At 44.4% G+C, this 18,216-nt stretch overlaps 3 protein-coding genes across 3 annotated transcripts in view; 1 reads left to right on the top strand and 2 right to left on the bottom strand.

The window, feature by feature from the left end:
* LOC118649184 (zinc finger protein 615-like) overlaps positions 1–18,216 on the bottom strand; it is a 1,009,024-nt gene that overhangs the window by 542,580 nt on the left and 448,228 nt on the right. The gene's annotated exons all lie outside the window — the stretch shown is intronic.
* LOC118649144 (zinc finger protein 502-like) lies at positions 6,482–8,559 on the bottom strand (the record flags this gene model as incomplete). Its single annotated transcript, XM_036295941.1, has 1 exon — positions 6,482–8,559. A coding segment is annotated over one exon (1,122 nt), but the record flags the coding sequence as incomplete, so codon positions are not given.
* On the top strand, positions 14,664–15,664 carry LOC118649230 (elongation factor Ts, mitochondrial-like). The gene has a single exon (XM_036296125.1). It carries the CDS (start codon positions 14,664–14,666, stop codon positions 15,636–15,638), a length of 975 nt encoding a protein of 324 aa, XP_036152018.1. The 3' UTR covers positions 15,639–15,664.

The following is an 18,216-nucleotide window of genomic DNA, read 5'->3' on the forward strand; positions in this document are numbered from 1 at the left end:
AATGAGAGAGAAACATCAACCAGATGCATCTTGCACACCTCCCAATGGGGATGTGCCTGCAACCAAGGTACATGCCCTTGACTGGAATCGAATCCAGGACTCTTCAGTCTGCAGGCCAATGCTCTATCCACTGAGCCAAATTGGCTAAGGTTATTAAAAAAAATATTACCACATATTATTCTCATCCAAAGAAAAAAAAGCATTTAAGACTTATGAGAAAAGGCTCACCATAAATTCTTACAAAAAAATACAATCAAACAACAGCAAGGTAGAATGACAAAATTACAGAATATCTTTGAACTAGAGACCCGGTGCATGAAATCCTTGCACTCAGGGGGGAATCTCTCAGCCCAGTCTGTGCCCTTTCGCACTCCGGGAATGTCCAACTGACAAAGGTAAATAACACTTATATCCATATAAAGAATTATACAGAAATGTTTGTACCATCTTTATTAGAAACTAGGGGCCCGGTGCATGAAATTCGTGCACTGGGTGTGTGTGTGTGGGGGTGTCCCTCAGCCCAGCCTGCCCCCTCTCACATACTGGGAGCCCTCAGGCGTTGACCCCCATCACCCTCCAATTGCAGGATCGGCCCCTTGCCCAGGTCTGACGCCTCTGACAGAGGCGTCAGGCCTGGGCAGGGGACCCTCATTTCCCCCCATCACTGGTTCTGCCCCCAGACCCCCAGATCCCTCCGATTGCTGGCTCTGCTCCTTGCCCAGGCCTGATGCCTCAGCCAGAGGTGTAGACCCCCATCACCCTCTGATCGCCTGATCAGCCCCTTGCCCAGGCCTGATGCCTCTGCCAGAGGTGTCAGGCTTGGACAGGGGACCCCCATCTCCCCCCGATCACTGGCTCTGGCCCCCGCCCAGGCCTGAGGCCTCTGGCCCCCAGGAATCATGCCTGGGCAGGGGACCCCCATCTCCCTCTGATCGCTTGCTCCACCCCCCGCCCAAGCCTGACGCCTTTGACCCAGGCTTCAGGCCTGGGCAAGGGGACCATCATATCCCCCCAATCCCTGGCTCCGCCCCCCACCCAGGCCTGATGCCTCGGCCAGAGGAGTTGACCCTCATCACCCTCCGATCACCAATCACCGGATCGGCCCCTTGACCAGGCCTGAGGCCTCCAGCAGAGGTGTCAGGCCTGGGCAGGGGACCCCCAGCTCCTCGCGGTTGCAGGCTCCGCTCCTGCCCAGGCCTATCGCCTCTGGCCTAGGCATCCGGCCCAGGCAGCGGGGACCCGCAGCTGCAGCGGCCCCGCAATCGTGGGCTCCGCTTTAGGCCCAGGCAAGGGACCCCTAGCTCCTGGGACTGCCAGCTTTGACCGTGCCCAGCTCCCATCCCTGGCTCCACCCCTACTCCCTGCTATCACTGGCCAGGGGGGAAAAGGCACCTGATTCTCCGATCATGGCTGGGGGGCATGGCAAAGGCGGCCCTGGGGCCGCCTTTGCCATGCCCCCCAGCTCTTAGCTCCCCCCTGGGTTTCCGATCACTGTCAGTGGCAGGGGGCTTCTTCCTGCTTTCCCTTTCGCCTCCCTGCATTGTGCCGACATATGCAAATTAACCACCATCTTGTTGGCAGTTAACTGCCAATCTTAGTTGGCAGTTAATTTGCATATAGCCCTGATTAGCCAATGAAAAGGGTAGCGCCGTACGCCAATTACCATTTTTCTCTTTTATTAGTGTAGATAACCAAATATTTATTAAAATGGACATGATGGCAATATATTCAAAGATAAGAATATCTACCAGAGACCTAGCCTGTTTGGCTATGGATAGAGCTTAGGCCTGCAGACCAAATGGTCCCTGGTTCAATTCTGGTCTAAGGCACATATCTTGGTTGAAGACTCCTTCTCGGCCTGAGGCCCTAGTTATGGTTGATGCAGGAATCAACTGATCGATGGGTTTCCCACACATTGGTGTTTCTCTTTGTCTTTCCCTCTCTCTTCCACTCTCCAAAAAAAATCAATAGAAAAAATCTTGGTGAGCATTAACAAAAACAAAAAAAAGAATATAAAAAAAAAAGAGAGAGAGAGGAGAAACCAAGATGGTGGCAGAGGTAAACACTGGAGATTGCTGCCTTGAACAACCACTTCAAAAATACAACTAAGAGATGGAACGGACATCATCCAGAACCACAGGAATGCTGGCTGAGTGGAAATTCTACAACTAGAAGGAAAGAGAAAAGCACACTGAGACTCAGAGGAGGTATGGTGCAGAAGTAAAGTACAGAGGTACGGAGGCACATACGGAGAGGGCTGGCACCTGAGGACATGGTTGTCTTTTTCAATCAGAATGGAGTCTCTAGGTCTGGGCTCCAGTTCTGGGCGAGTCTCTGGGGACCCAAACTCATACAGGAGAAACTGGATGTCTGGCATCAGTCGGGTCTCGAGGGCAGCTTTCTCTCGGAGGTGCTTGCAGCGATTGCCGGGACACTGAGAAGCAGGGACTCTGAGGGCAGGACTGAGAGCAGCCATAACTGCTCACTCCGCCCTGTAGATCCCCTGGGACCCCACCCCGCACCAGCCATGCACGGAAGCTTTTGCATATGAAAGGCCTGGCTCTTTGCAATCTGAAAATTACCTAACAAATCTTGCAGCTGGCCCAAGGCCCCAGGGCAACTTGCATTGCTTCACAGCTGGCTCCTACTGGGTAGCCTCAGGCAAAGGCTAAATTAACACCTCCTTAAAGAACCAGGAGCCAGTGTGCCCAGTGGTCAGAGTGGGTCCATCCAGATTGCAGCTCCTTGGATCCATAAAGGACACACTCAGGGGACAGACGGAGTGAGCACCAAAGTCCCACTGAAGCAAGTCTTGCCCTGGAGGGGTGTCTCCAGCACAGATGTTCTCCCACTGCAGACACAGCTGATTCTCACAGCCAATTGGCCTGGAGGTCAATCCCTCCCAGTGTTACCTACAATAATCAAGGCTTAACTACAACAAGACTGTGCACAAATTCCACAAGGGGGTGCACCAAGAGTGTCTACCTCAGGTAATTGGGGAGGCTGAGCCACTGGGCCCTATAGGACACCTAGCTCAGAAAGCCACTCTATCAACACAGTGAAGCATAAAAAGTATGGAGACAAAGAAACAGGACACAAATGACAGAAATGGAGGAAAACAAACTACTGGATATAGAGTTCAAAACCACACTTTTAAGGTTTTTCAAGAATTTTCTAGAAACCGCCGATAAACTTAGTGAGAACCTCAAGAAATCTAGTGAGACCCTCGAGGTTGTGATAAAGGACCAATGAGAAATTAAGTATACACTGACTGAAATAAAGAATATTATATGCCCTGGCCGGTTTTTCTCAGTGGATAGAGCGTTGGCCTGCAGACTCAGGAGTCCCAGGTTCGATTCCGGCCAAGGGCATGTACCTTGGTTGCGGGCACATTCCCAGTGGGAGGTGTGCAGGAGGCAGCTAATCGATGTTTCTCTCTCATCGATGTTTCTGGATCTCTATCCCTCTCCCTTCCTCTCTGTGAAAAATCAATAAAATATATTTTAAAAAAAGAAAAGAATATTATACAGACCCCAACAGCAGACTAGAGGATTGCAAGAATCAAGTCAAAGATTTGAAATGCGAAAAAGCAAAAAACACCCAACCGGAAAAGCAAAATGAAAACACAATCCAAAAATACGAAGATAGTGTAAGGAACCTCTGGGACAGCTTCAAGCGTACCAACATCAGAATTATAGGGGTGCCAGAAGGAGAGAGAGAGCAAGATACTGAAAACCTCTTTGAAGAAATAATGACAGAAAACTTCCCCTACCTGGTGAAAGAAATAGACTTACAAGTCCAGGAAGCGCAGAGAACCCCAAACAAAAGGAATACAAAGAGGACCACACCAAGACACATCGTAATTAAAATGCCAAGAGCAAAAGACAAAGAGAGAATCTTAAAGCAGCAAGAGAAAGAAACTCAGTTACCTACAAGGGAGTACCCATACGACTGTCAGCTGATTTCTCAACAGAAACTTTGCAGGCCAGAAGGGAGTGACAAGAAATATTCAAAGGGATGAATGTCAAGAGCCTACAACCAAGATTACTTTATCCAGTAAAGTTATCATTCAGAATTGAAGGTCAGATAAAGAGCTTCACAGATAAGGAAAAGCTAAAGGAGTTCATCACCACCAAACCAGTATTATATGAAATGCTGAAAGGTATCCTTTAAGAAGAGGAAGAAGAAAAAGGTAAAGATACAAATTATAACCAATAAATACACATCTATCAACAAGTGAATCTTTCTTCAACAAGTGGCTTTCTCACTCAACAAGTGAATCTGAAAATCAAGTGAATAAATTATCTGATGAACAGAATAAACTGGTGATTAGATTAGAATCAGGGGCATAGAACGGGAGTGGACTGACTATTCTTGGGGGGGAAAGGGGTGTGGGGTATGCGGGAAGAGACTGAACAAAAATCGTGCACCTATGGATGAAGACAGTGGGGGGGGGGGGTGAAGGTGGAAGGTGGGGTGGCAACCGGGTGGAGGGGAGCTCTGGGGGAAAAAGAGGAACAACTGTAATAATTTGAACAATAAAGATTTAATTTAAAAAAAATAAGAGATAAAGAATTATAAAAAAAAGATGAGAGGGAACCAAGATAGCGGTGTAAGGTACAGACCTGTGCGTGCTGCCTCCCACAACAACATTGAAAATACCAACTATAAGACAAAACAGTTCTCACTCAGAACCATAGGAAAGCTGGCCCAGTGAAAGTTCTACAACTGGAAGGAAAGAAAGAAGAGCATTGAGACTGAGTAGGATATGCAGAGGCACCAAGAACAGAGGTACGAAGTCGCGTGCCAGGTGGGCTGCAACTGGATGGGCGGTTTTTTTCAATCAGAAGGGGTTACAAACTCTCAAATCCACTGAGCTTGTTTGGGTGGGTTTCTGAGGTCCCAGACCCCTACGGGGAGAGGCGGGACAGCCTTGCAGCGGGTTGGAAAGTAAGGGCGGCTTTCTCGCGGAGCTGCTCGCTGGTACTTGGGGACGCAGAGACCCGGAGTGGCAAGGAGTCGCGGAGACGCCATTGCTGTTTGCTCCGCCCTGGTGATTCCCTGCGACCCCGCCCTACTCAATTTACATCACCGCCCAAGCTGTGCCAGAGGCACAAAAGGAACCACCTGCGCTTTTTCAGCTTAACCCGACAAACTGCAGAACTCAACTCCTCGCACCCATAAGGGACACACTCAAGAAGCAGAATCAGGTTTGGAGGAATCCGGAAATGGACCAGGTTGGGCTGGCAACATGGAACCGCTGTACCAGCAAACGCACAAACAGGTCCACCAGATCCAGTCTCCCAGATCAGGGAGACGGCAGACAAGCAGTCTGTGCACTTAGTAGAAAACGAAATCCAAGCAAGCAACCAGATATTCAGCCATCAAGAACGCCTGGAGATTTTGTCCAGCCAGGAGCCGCCCAACAAAAGACAGAATGCCAAACTTCGTGTTGACCAGTTAAAGTATGATGTCCAGCACCTGCAGACTGCTCTCAGGAACTTCCAGCATCGGCGATACGAAAGGGAGCAGGAGAGATAGCGAGAGGAGCTTCTGTCTCGCACCTTCACTCCCAACGTAGGATGTGGCGCCCCCTGTGAGGCTGCGACAACCCCTGCGAGGCTGAGACAGCCCCTGTGAGGCTGCGATGGTCCCTCTGAGGCTGCAACAATCCCTGCGAGGCTGCAATGGCCCCTGTGAGGCCGAACACAGGGACAGTTGGGGGGGGCTAGGGCAGAGGGTGGGGTGGGAAATGGGTGGAGGGGAGCTATGGGGGGGAAAAAAAGGGGAGCAACTGTAATAATCTGAACAATAAAGATAAATTTTTAAAAAAAGATGAGTTACTAATATATCTTTCTTAAATGTATTTTATTGATTTTTTACAGAGAGGAAGGGAAAGGGATAGAGTTAGAAACATCAATGAGAGAGAAACATTGATCAGCTGCCTCCTGCACACTCCCTACTGGGTATGTGCCAACAACCAAGGTACATGCCCTTGACCAGAATCAAACCTGGCACCTTTCAGTCCGCAGGCCGATGCTCTATCCACTGAACCAAACTGGTTAGGGCAAGTTACTAGTATAAGTTTAATAAACCTCCAAGAATTTATGAAATATAAATTAAACAAGAAAAATACTTAGAAAAAAGCTAAGATCTCTATTAAAATGGAATGGAAATCCATGGTTACTAGAACAGCTGTGAAGAACAGGCACAGATTAAACAAGGTCCTGAAGCAACTACAAAGTGAGCAATGTGGTCAATATCATAAGTGTAATGGTGGTTTCAGTTTCATGCACATGTCAAGATTTATTTATTTATTTATTTATTTATTTAAAGAATTTTTGTGAGTTTATTTGAGCCAAACTGTCGACATATGCCGAGAAGCAGAACCTCAATGAATTGAGATAGTGCTCCGGGGAATGGCAGGGTTACATCCGTATTTATACATGAAATTCATTGGTGACAGATTTAAGGAGGTGGGATTAAGTGAAGCGGGGAAACCTCTGAGATAGGATAAAAAGTAAAATGATGGACACATACTTAGGTGGGTGCAGGATCAATTAACATGGTAATGAAGGAATTTGTAGTATCTGTCCTGGCGCCCAGAGCATTTGGTTGTGCTCCAGGGGCTCCAGAATAAGGGAAGTTACAAGTTACCCAGACATTTCAAGGGAATGTTATCTTAGAGGCAAAAAGGCAAATGGGCTCAGTAAGGATCAAAGTTGATCTTGTCAGTGAAGATACTGGCTTAGGACATAATTGCCCACCATAACTGCTTTTAGTTAAAGTTTAATTTCAGACCATCTTTTGTGGTTATTTTAGGTCTCTGAGTCTGCTAGGCTGCCACGCAGGCCTTCCCTGAGCTTGTCAGGTCAGTGTAAGATTTATGAAACACTATACTTAACGCATGTAATTTACTCATTACAGCTGTTAAAAAACTGGTGCACCAACAGTAATCAGTCCTATGTGGCAACTCATGACAGGGAAACAAGGGAGAACTAAGGGCTCAGGTATTCCTAATTTTCTTCAACAAATTAGACAACAGAGTTAGCTTCCCTGGGCACATGAGGATGGTGATTGTGGCCATCTGTAGGGTCCTTATAGGTGGTTCAGGTGAAATACCTGCAGCAACAGAAATATGCAGTGACATAGATCTGGCAACATCTCTCTGTATGTTAGAAAGTGTAACATAATTACATAGTGTTTCAACATAAAAACACACACACACAACAGCAAAAACACTTATCGGAACTCTGCATAATATAGGTGATTAAATGTATGAGATACAATTCAGAAAACTGAGGATTTACAAATTTTCTTGTACTATTGTTAAGTCCGAACTAAGAAACTACATTTCCTACACATCTAACAAATTTCTCACATTTGTACTCTTATGCAGGGAACAAATTTAGAAATTTGGCTGAGAGATACCTCAGATTAATTGCACTCATAACGCCTTTCTCCAGTGTGAACTCGCTGATGACAACGAAGGGGAGTGCTCTGGGTAAAAGATTTCCCACATTCACTGCATTTATAAGGCCTTTCTCCTGTATGAATTCTCTGATGACAACGAAGGGAATATCTCTGGGTAAAAAACTTTCCACATTCACTGCATTTATAAGGCTTTTCTCCAGTGTGAATGCTCCGATGACGACAAAGGTTGCCGTTAGTGGTAAAATTCTTCCCACATTCACTACATTGATAAGCCTTTTCTCCTGTGTGAACTCTCTGATGACTAAGAAGGATGGTTTTAGTGGTAAGAGTTTTCCCACATTCACTGCATTGATAAGGCTTTTCTCCAGTATGAACTCTCTGATGTCTACGAAGTTTAGTTATAGTGGTAAAAGTTTTCCCACATTCACTGCATTGATAAGGCTTTTCTCCAGTATGAACTCTCTGATGTCTACTAAGTCTAGTTATAGTGGTAAAAGTTTTCCCACATTCACTGCATTGGTAAGGCTTTTCTCCAGTGTGAACAGTCCAATGACGACGAAGGTGGCTGTTATTGGTAAAATTCTTCCCACATTCACTACATTGATAAGGCTTTTCTCCAGTGTGAACGCTCCGATGACGACGAAGGTGGCTGTTATTGGTAAAATTCTTCCCACATTCATTACATTGATAAGGCTTTTCTCCAGTGTGAACGCTCCTATGACGACGAAGGCAGCTGTTATTGGTAAAATTCTTCCCACATTCACTACATTGATAAGCCTTTTCTCCTGTGTGAACACTCTGATGACTACGAAGGTTGGTTTTAGTGGTAAAAGTTTTTCTACATTCACTGCATTGATAAGGCTTTTCTCTAGTGTGAACACTCTGATGATATTGGAGACAAGTGCTCCTTATAAAAGACTTTCCACATTCACTGCCTTTATAAGGCTTTTCTCCTGTGTGAACTCTCTGATGATAATGAAGGTAAGAGTTACTTGTAAAAGATTTCCCACATTCAGAGCACACAAAACATCGACTTCTAACACCCTTTTTCCTGAATAAACCTGTCGGTGCAACTAATGTCTTTCTTCCATTCTTTTCTGGTGTAACAAATTTCTCTCCTTTGAAACATCATCCCAGGTGTGGAAATAGCATTTGGACTGTCCCTGATCGGAGTAGCCTTTCGGTGGAGATGTCCTGATTCGGTAAGGACACCCTGCCCAACCTCCCCGCAAGTGAAACGATTCTGGGACACATTGAAATTGCAGCTGTTTGCAAGTGAGATCCTGTCCACACCTCTAATGAGAGTCTTCTCTCTCACATGCTGCTGGTGAAATTTTACAGTGAAGTAAAACTGTTTTGCACATGCTCCACACCTCAACTGTATCTGTCCGTGTTGTGTTCCCTGTAGCTCCAGCACGTGAAAAATGTTTCCCAAGACTAGCCCACAACTCTCACAGGGGTGGCTCTTCTGGGAAGACAAGGCTAACTTGGGATTCCTTGCCTGTGACAGTCCAACAGAAACCTTCTGTTTTGTTGATGCCTCCACAATCTCTGCTCCACAGCAGCAACCTGAACAAAAGAAATGTAGGTGAAGTGCATGTTGACCTGATAAAAACAGAATATCTTCACCACGGATGTTTATCTGTCTTGACTAGGCATGATTCCATAGAAAGATTTTCAAGATGAGCGAGTTAAACAGTGAGAAAATTGCTCTTATACATAAAAATTAATTGTATTGGATCACAGGATATAAAAGTTCAGTAAAATAACATGTGTGCTCTCCAAGGTGCTGCAGGTATGGATCAACATTGGCTTGCAGTAAAGAGAGACCTGTGAAAGTAGGAGAGGTGCAAAGTCTAGAAAGGTTAAAGCTATCCCTAAGCTGGGAATCTAAGTGGAAATGATCACAATTAGAACTGAATAGTTGGCAAAGTATCAACAATAAGCACAAAGAAGCAAAACTGGGTGAGGAATGGGCAACTGTAACAAAACACTGGCTTTCTAGCTATGAATGTAACAAAGGTCTGTCCTGAATTCCTCCCCAATGACCCTTCTCCAAAGAAAGACCGCCGGGGGGTCCACTGTGTCATTCATAAAGTCATGTTTCTTCTGTGATGCACAAATGATTCTTCCCCTTCAATCCCATTTGAGGCATTGCTTGGGATAAATGATGCAAAGGACATTGAGGGTCAATACTGTGGTAGAACAACAAAGGACAAATGAGATCACAGTCAAAAGACCTATGTGAGTGACATCAGCAAGATGGAAGGATCAGAGATATGAGCTTCTTCCCCCTTCCCAGTGTAAGTAGACAGCTTTCCATGAACAAAAACCCCATAGGAAATGGGAATAAGAGTACCATCGCCCTAACCGGTTTGGCTCAGTGGATAGAGCGTCGGCCTGCGGACTCAAGGGTCCTAGGTTCGATTCTAGTCAAGGGCATGTACCTTGGTTGTGGCCACGTTCCCAGTGGGGAGTGTGCAGGAGGCAGCTGATCGATGTTTCTGGCTCTCTATCCCTCTCCCTTCCTCTCTGTAAAAAAAATAAAAAAAAGGGGGACCATGAAGACAAACAGTATTACAGACACAAATAAAGTAGGACTGTACAGAAAGAATGACTGGAAAGACTGGGTCAACAAACATATTTGAAGATACATACAGTCAAAAACAAGGGTCAGAGTTACCTCCAGCAGCCACTGTGCTTCTGTTATCACTGACCATAGTGGCCTATTCTTCAAATAATACTGGAAATTTTTGTATTTAAGAACCACAGAATGCCTTGGCCAGTATGGCTTAGTTGGTTGGAGCATCGTCCTGTGTACTAAAGGGTCCAGGATTCAATTCCCAAGTCAAGGCACATATCAGTATGTGGGTTACATTTCCAGTTAACTTGTGTGCAGGAGGGAGCCAACTGATGTTTCTCCTCACACTGACGTTTCTCTCTCTCTCTCTCTCTCTCTCTCTCTCTCTCTCTCCATCTCTCCACTCTATCTGAAACCAGTAATAAATAAATAGAAAATAATGTCAAGGTAGCCAAACAAAAGACAGAACTCAAAAATGTCTAGAGGAAAAGTAAATAAAAAGACTACCTATTACTAATCATGTATAAAATTCGTAAAACGCATTTCTAAGAAGAAACTTTATAGGGATAAATGCACATTATAAAAATAGATCCGAAAAAAACTGACCTGCCATCTCAGGAATATAGGCTCAAAATAAGAAAGTAAATCCAAAGGTTGCAAAGTTATTGTTTCCTTAAACAATGACTTTTTGAAAAAGCATCAATAAAAGGGAGATAAGAAAAAATAAAAGAATACTAACAGGTACTTTTCTAAAACATACAAAAATTGGCAATACTTAAGCTAGAAAAAAGCAAAAAACAAAAACAAGCCTCCAATAAATGAATAAAGAAATGAAAAGTAAGACATTATACCTGACACTATGAACCACAAAGCATCATAAGAGATGCTGATGTTAGGAGACGACATGACCCTCCATAGAGAAATCTGTCAAGATCCCATATGAGCTTCTGAAATTAATAAACAAATTCAGAGCCCTGGCCATGTAGCTCTCTTGTTGAGTGTGTGGTCCCGATGCACCACGGCTGTGGGTTTTCTGGGGCACATGTAGGGGACAGCCAATAAATGCTTAGATGGGTAAAACAGCAGATCAGTTTCCCTCTCTTTCTCTGTTTCCCTTCCTGTCTCGAAATCAATACATAAAAGCTGTGCAGCGCAGTTCAGTGATTACGTATCAACCCATTACCTAGGAGACAAAAATTCTATTTCTTGTTAGGGGACATGCACAGGTTGCCAACTCAATCTCCAGTGTGCAGGAAGCAGCTGATCAATGAGTCTCTGTCATTACTCAGGTTTCAATTGCCCTCCTTCTCTTCCTCTTTGAATCAATCAAATAACTTTTAAAAATAAGTAAATAAATAATTTAAAGAATAAATAGCCCTGACCAGTTTGGCTCAGTGGATGGAGCGTCGGTCTGCGGACTAAAGGGTCCCAGGTTCGATTCTGGTCAAGGGCATGTACCTTGGTTGTGGGCACATCCTCAGTAGGGGGTATGCAGGAGGCAGCTGATCAATGTTTCTCTCTCATCGATGTTTCTAACTCTCTATTCCTCTCTGTAAAAAATCAATAAAATATATATATTTTTTAAAAAAGAATAAAGAAACAACCCTGGCCCATTTCGCTCAGTGCTGAGAGTGCCCGCCTGTACCCTGGAAGGTCATGGGTTCAATTGCTAGTAAGGGGCAGGCACGTGGGTTTCAGGTTCAATCCCCCCTTTGTGGGGACACATTGGGATGCAACCAGTAGATGTCTCCCTCTCTCTCTCATTCTCTTTGCCTCGCCCTTTCTCTTCCTCTCTAGAAAAAAAAAAATTAATGGAAAATCACTATTCAGGTGAACCTAAAAGAAAAATTAAGAATTGACTTCAGCCCTGACTGGTTTTGCTCAGTGGATAGGGCGTCGGCCTGCGGACTGAAAGGTCTCAGGTTCGATTCCAGTCAAGGGCATGTACCTTGGTTGCGGGCAAATCCCCAGTAGGGGGTGTGCAGGAGGCAGCTGTTCGATGTTTCTCTCCCATCGATGTTTCTAACTCTCTATCCCTCTCCCTTCCTCTCTGTAAAAAAAAAAATCAATAATATATATATATTTTTAAAAGTATTTATTTCAGAAAAGCTACAGGAGAGGAGACCCAAGATGGTGGTGTAGGCAACAGCCTATACTCGCTGCTTCCCACAACCACATCAAACTTATAACCAAAATACAGAACCATCAGCAAGAACTGCTGGAAAGCTGGCTGAATGGAAGTCTTACCACTAGAGAAGTAAAGAAGAAAGCACACTGAGACTGGTAGGAGGTAAAGAGGCTCAGAAGGTGCTGGTCCTGGACCCATTTGGGCCACTTTTCTAATTGGGAGGGAGATCGTCACTACTGAGGTCGCCTGGAGGAGCAAAGGTTCCCAGTGCCACACCAGACTCCCAGCCCAGACTCCCAGAGCTGGCAAAAGAAGTGCCTACCAGTAAGAACTGGCAGGAAGAACTATGGGTTGTAAAAACCAGTGCGGATTGGGGCTCAGGGACAAAGAGGCTACAGGAGACCCAGCTTCTCCTCTTATAATGTCCGCACCACCAACTGAAGTTACAAGCTCCCGCTTCATCTGACCCTCCTGGGCCTGGAAGGCCTGTGGGGGAGGAGCGGATGAAGACACAAACCAGGAGAAACTGGACTGACTGGCATCAGGGCAGGTACTCGAGGGCGGCTTTCTCCCAGAGAGAGGTTCTCGCAGCGGTCATTATACCTATGCTGGGACATACCACTAGGTTGTGATGGCCCCGATAGATGCTAAAATCCTCAACAAAATTCTGGCTAATCGACCCCAGCATTACATTAGAAAGGTCATACTCCATGACCAAGTGGGATTTATTCCGGAGAAGCAAGGATGGTACAATACCTGCAAATCAATAAACATGATACATCACATAAACAAACTGAAAACCAAAAATCACATAATCATATCAATTGATGCAGAAAAAACATTTTACAAAATCCAACACCCTTTCTTTATAAAAACTCAGCAAAGTGAGGAGTACAGGGATCATACCTCAAAATAAAATAAAAAAAATCCTTATATGACAAACCTACAGCCAAAACCATATTCAATGGGGAAAAACTAAAACCATTTTCCCTAAGAACAGGAACAAGACAGGATGCCCACTTTCACCACTCCTGTTTGATATAATACTGCAAGTGCTAGCCATAGCGATCAGACAAGAAGAGGAAATGAAAGGCATCCAAATTGGAAAAGAAGAAGTAAAACTGTCATTATTCGCAGATGATATGATATAGTACATAGAAAAACGCTAAGGATTCTGTCAAAAAACTATTAAATATAATAAGTACATTCAGCAATGTAGCAGGATACAAAATTAACACCTAGCGATCTATAGGTTCAATGCAATCCCCATTAAGATAACAACGGCATATTTCAAAGACCTAGAACAAACTCCCCAAAAATTCATATGGAATAAAAGAAATAAAAAGAACAAACAACCGAATAGCCGCAACAATCCTGAGAAAGAAGAACAAAGTTGGAGGAATCACGATACCACATACCAAGCTATATTACAAAAATGCCTGGTACTGGCACAACAACAGACACATAGAAAAAGGCAACAGAACAGAGAATCCAGAAATCGACCCAAAACATTTTGCTCAATATTTGACAAAGGAGGCAAGAGCACACAAAGGAGTCAAGACAGTCTCTTCAATAAATGGTGTTAAGAAAATTGGACAGATACATGCATAAAATCAAACTAGACCAACAACTTATATCATATACAAAAATAAACTCAAAATGGATAAAGGACTTAAACGTAACAGGGGAATCCATAAAAATCTTAGAAGGATCCACAGGCAGCAATATATCAGATATATGTCCAAGTAATATCTTTCTCGATACAGTTCTGAGGGCAATGGAAAGTAAGGAAAAAATAAACAAGTGGGACTACAACAGAATTAAGAGCTTCTGCACAGTAAAAGAAACCATCAACAAAACAACAAGAAAGCCCAGTGCATGGGAGAACATGTTTGCCAATTACATTTCAGATAAGCGTTTAATCTCCAAAATTTACAGAGAACTCATAAAAATTAAGAAAATGAAGATAAACAATATAATTTAAAAAATAGGCAAAGTACCTGAATAGACACTTTATGAAGAGGACATACAGAAGGCTGAGAGAAATATGAAAACATCCTCAAAGTCACTAATCATCCAAGATGTAAATAAAAACAACAATGCGGTACCATCTCACACCTGTCAGAATGGCTACCACCAACAAATCAACAAACCACAAGTGCTGGCGAGGATGCACAGAAAAAGGAACCCTGGTGCACTGCTGCTGGGAATGCAGACTGGTGCCGCCACTATGGAAGACAGTATGAAGTTTCCTCAAAAAGTTAAAAATGGAACTCCCATATGACCCAGTAATCCCACTTCTAGGTATATATCCCAAGAATCCAGAAACATTAATCAGAAAAGTTACCTCATGTTCATAGCAGCACAATTTACAATATCTAAGATTTGGAAACAGCCTAAGTGCCCATCAGCAGATGAGTGGATTAGAAAACTGTGGTACATCTAAACAATGGAATACTACGCCGCTATCAAAAAGAAGGTGAGTGCGCCAGTCCCGCAGCAACTGCAGCAGCCGGAGAGATGTCGCTGCTGCGGTCACTGCACCGCTGTCTGGTCGCACGGACCGGGAGCTGTCCCGCAGGGCCCCTTCCGCTTCAGTCGCCGCAGCCATGGCCCACCTTTCATGCGGGGCACTGGCTGTCCTCGGCCTCCAGCAAGGATCTGCTCATGAAGTTGTGGTGGAAAACGGGCTATTCCTTTGTGAACTGCAAGAAAGCCCTGGAGACTTGCGGCGGGGATCTCAGACAGGCAGAGAGCTGGCTTCATGAGCAGGCCCAGAAGGAGGGCTGGGGCAAAGCTGCCAAGCTCCATGGGAGGAAGACTAAAGAAGGTCTGATCAGGCTGCTGCAGGAAGGAAACTCGACTGTGTTAGTTGAGGTAAACTGTGAGACAGATTTCGTTGCAAGAAATCTAAAATTTCAACAGTTGGTCCAGCAAGTAGCCCTTGGAACCCTGTTGCATTGTCAGAGCCTAAAGGATCAACTCTCCACTTACAGTAAAGGCTTCTTGAACTCCTCTGAGCTCTCTGAACTTCCCTTTGGGCCTGAGAGGAAAGGCTCTCTCAAGGATCAGCTGGCCTTAGCAATTGGGAAACTGGGAGAAAACATGACTCTTAAACGAGCTGCATGGGTGAAGGTGCCAAATGGGTTCTATGTTGGCTCTTATGTCCATGGAACAATGCACAGTCCCTCACTCCACAACCTGGTGCTGGGGAAGTACGGGGCCCTGGTCATCTGCGAGATATCTGAGTGGAAAGCAAACCTGGAAGAACTCGGCCGCCGCCTTGGGCAGCATGTGGTAGGCATGGCCCCTCTCTCTGTTGGCTCCCTGGATGATGAGCCTGGGGGAGAGACAGAAACCAAGATGCTGTCCCAGCCGTACTTGCTGGATCCCTCTATCACATTGGGACAGTATGTGCAGCCCCAGGGAGTGTCTGTGGTAGACTTTGTGCGGTTTGAATGTGGCGAAGAGGGAGAGGCAGCAGAGGCTGAATAGGTTCCAGAGACTTTAGGCCAGGAGGAAACATTTGTTCTTAGTTCTGGACTTTATTACAAAAAGCAGTTATTTTCTAAGCCTCTTCAAACACAGGATTTGTTTTTCATTTGTGTTTGTAATGAAATTATACATCATGAGTAAAGTTATTAAATAAAATTGTTATAAAAAAAAATTAAAAGAAAAAAAAAAAAGAAGGAATTACCCTAACCGGTTTGGCTCAGTGCATAGAGCGTCGGCCTTCGGACTGAAGGGTCCCAGGTTCGATTCCGGTCAAGGGCATGTACCTTGGTTGCGGGCACATCCCCAGTAGGGAGTGTGCAGGAGGCAGCTGATTGACGTTTCTCTCTCATCGATGTTTCTAAGTCTCTATCCCTCTCCCTTCCTCTCTGTAAAAAAAAATCAATAAAATAAAAAAAAATAAAATAAAAAAATTCAAAAAAACAACAACAACACACAACAAACCGTGGTACACCTACGCAATGGAATATTATGCTGCTGTTAAAAAGGAGGAACTCTATTTGCAACAGCATGGATGGAACTGGAGAGCATCATGCTAAGCAAAATAAGCCAGGTGGAGAAAGATGAATATCACATGATCACTCATTTGTGGTCAATGAGGGAAAATGGACACATATGTAATACAATATATATTACTTTAAACAATAGTTTTTTTTAAAAAAAATTGTGAAAATATCCATAGTACACAATGAAATCTACAGATTAAATGGAACCCTGAGGATAATTATTAAGGTATTTTACAAAGACATGAAAAGAGATCCTTGAAATGCATAGGACTAAAGAATGTGAATAGCAAAAACAATCGTGAGTGAGAAGCAAGCTGGTGGCATCGCACTTCTTGACTTCAATTACTTACAAAGAGAGAGCAAGCAAACAGTGTGTTCCTGAAGAAACACAGACACATACATCAACAGAACAGAAAACACAAAAATTAAGCCTGGCACATACATTCATGTAATCTTTGTCAAAATTGCAAGATAGAGAAGAAAGGAAAGATAGTTTCTTTAATGAATGGAGATTTGTCTTGACATTATTTTCTGAATGTGACACCAACCAGAGAAAAAAGAAAAAACAAACAGTCCAGATAGCAACAAATAAAGAAAAAAGCTTTGTCACAGCACAACAGTAATAAACAAAATGAAATGAAAGGCAATCTAGAGAACAGAAGAAAATAATTGCAAATCCTGAGAAAGAGAAGATGGCGGCATAGGTAAACACCGGAGATTGCTGCTTCGCACAACCACTTCAAAAATACAACTAAAAGACGGAACGGACATCACCCAGAACCACAGGAAGGCTGGCTGAGTGGAAATTCTACAACTAGAAGGAAAGAGAAAAGCATACCGAGACTCAGAGGAGGTGCGGTGCAGAAGTAAAATACAAAGGTGTGGAGGTGCATGCGCTGTGGGCTTGCGGCTGAGGGCGCAGTTGTCTTTTTCAATCGGGAGGGAGTCTCAGGCTCTGAGCTCCAGTTCTGGGCGAGTCTCTTGGGACCCAGACTCAAACGGGAGAAGCAGGACTGTCTGGCATTGGTCGGAACTCGAGGGCAGCTTTCTCTCCGAGGTACTTGCAGCAATTGCTGGGACACTGAGAAGCAGAGCCTCTGAGGACAGGACTGAGAGCAGCCATAACTGCTCACACCGCCCACCCTGTTGATCCCCTGGGACCCGCCCCACCCAAGCCTTGCACAGAGGCATTCGCTGGATAGCCTCAGGCAAAGGCTAGATTAGCACCTCCCAAGAGGACAGAAGTTCTCCCACTGCAGACACAGCTGATTCTCACAGCCAGTTGGCCTGGAGGTCAAATACCCTCTAGTGTTACCTACAAAAATCAAGGCTTAACTACAACAAGACTGTGCACAAAGACCACTAGGGGGTGCACCAAGAAAGCATAAAAATGGCGGAGACAAAGAAACAGGACACAAATGGAGGAAAGCAAACTGCTGGATATAGAGTTCAAAACCACACTTTTAAGGTCTTTCAAGAACTGTCTAGAATCCGCCGATAAATTTAGTAAGACCCTCGAAAAGACTAGTGAGACCACCAATAAATGTAGTGAGATCCTCAAGAAATCTAATGAGACCCTCGATTTTGTGATAAAGTACCAACTAGAAATTAAGCATACACCGACTGAAATAAAGAATATTATACAGACTACCAACAGCAGACCAGAGGGTCGCAAGAATCAAGTCAAAGATTCGAAATACGAAGAAGCAAAAAACACCCAACCGGAAAAGCGAAATGAAAAAAGAATCCGAAAATACGAAGATAGTGTAAGGAGCCTCTGGGACAGCTTCAAGCGTACCAACATCAGAATTATAGGGGTGCCAGAAGAAGAGAGAGAGCAAGATATTGAAAACCCATTTGAAGAAATAATGACAGAAAACTTCCCCCACCAGGTGAAAGAAATAGACTTACAAGTCCAGGAAGCGCAGAGAACCCCCAAAAAAGGAATCCAAAGAGGACCACACGAAGGCACATCATAATTAAAATGCCAAGAGCAAAAGACAAAGAGAGAATTTTAAAAGCAGCAAGAGAAAGAAACTCAGTTACCTACAAGG

The sequence above is a fragment of the Myotis myotis genome, unplaced genomic scaffold, assembly GCF_014108235.1.
Source record: "Myotis myotis isolate mMyoMyo1 unplaced genomic scaffold, mMyoMyo1.p scaffold_m19_p_28, whole genome shotgun sequence".
NCBI lineage: Eukaryota > Metazoa > Chordata > Mammalia > Chiroptera > Vespertilionidae > Myotis > Myotis myotis.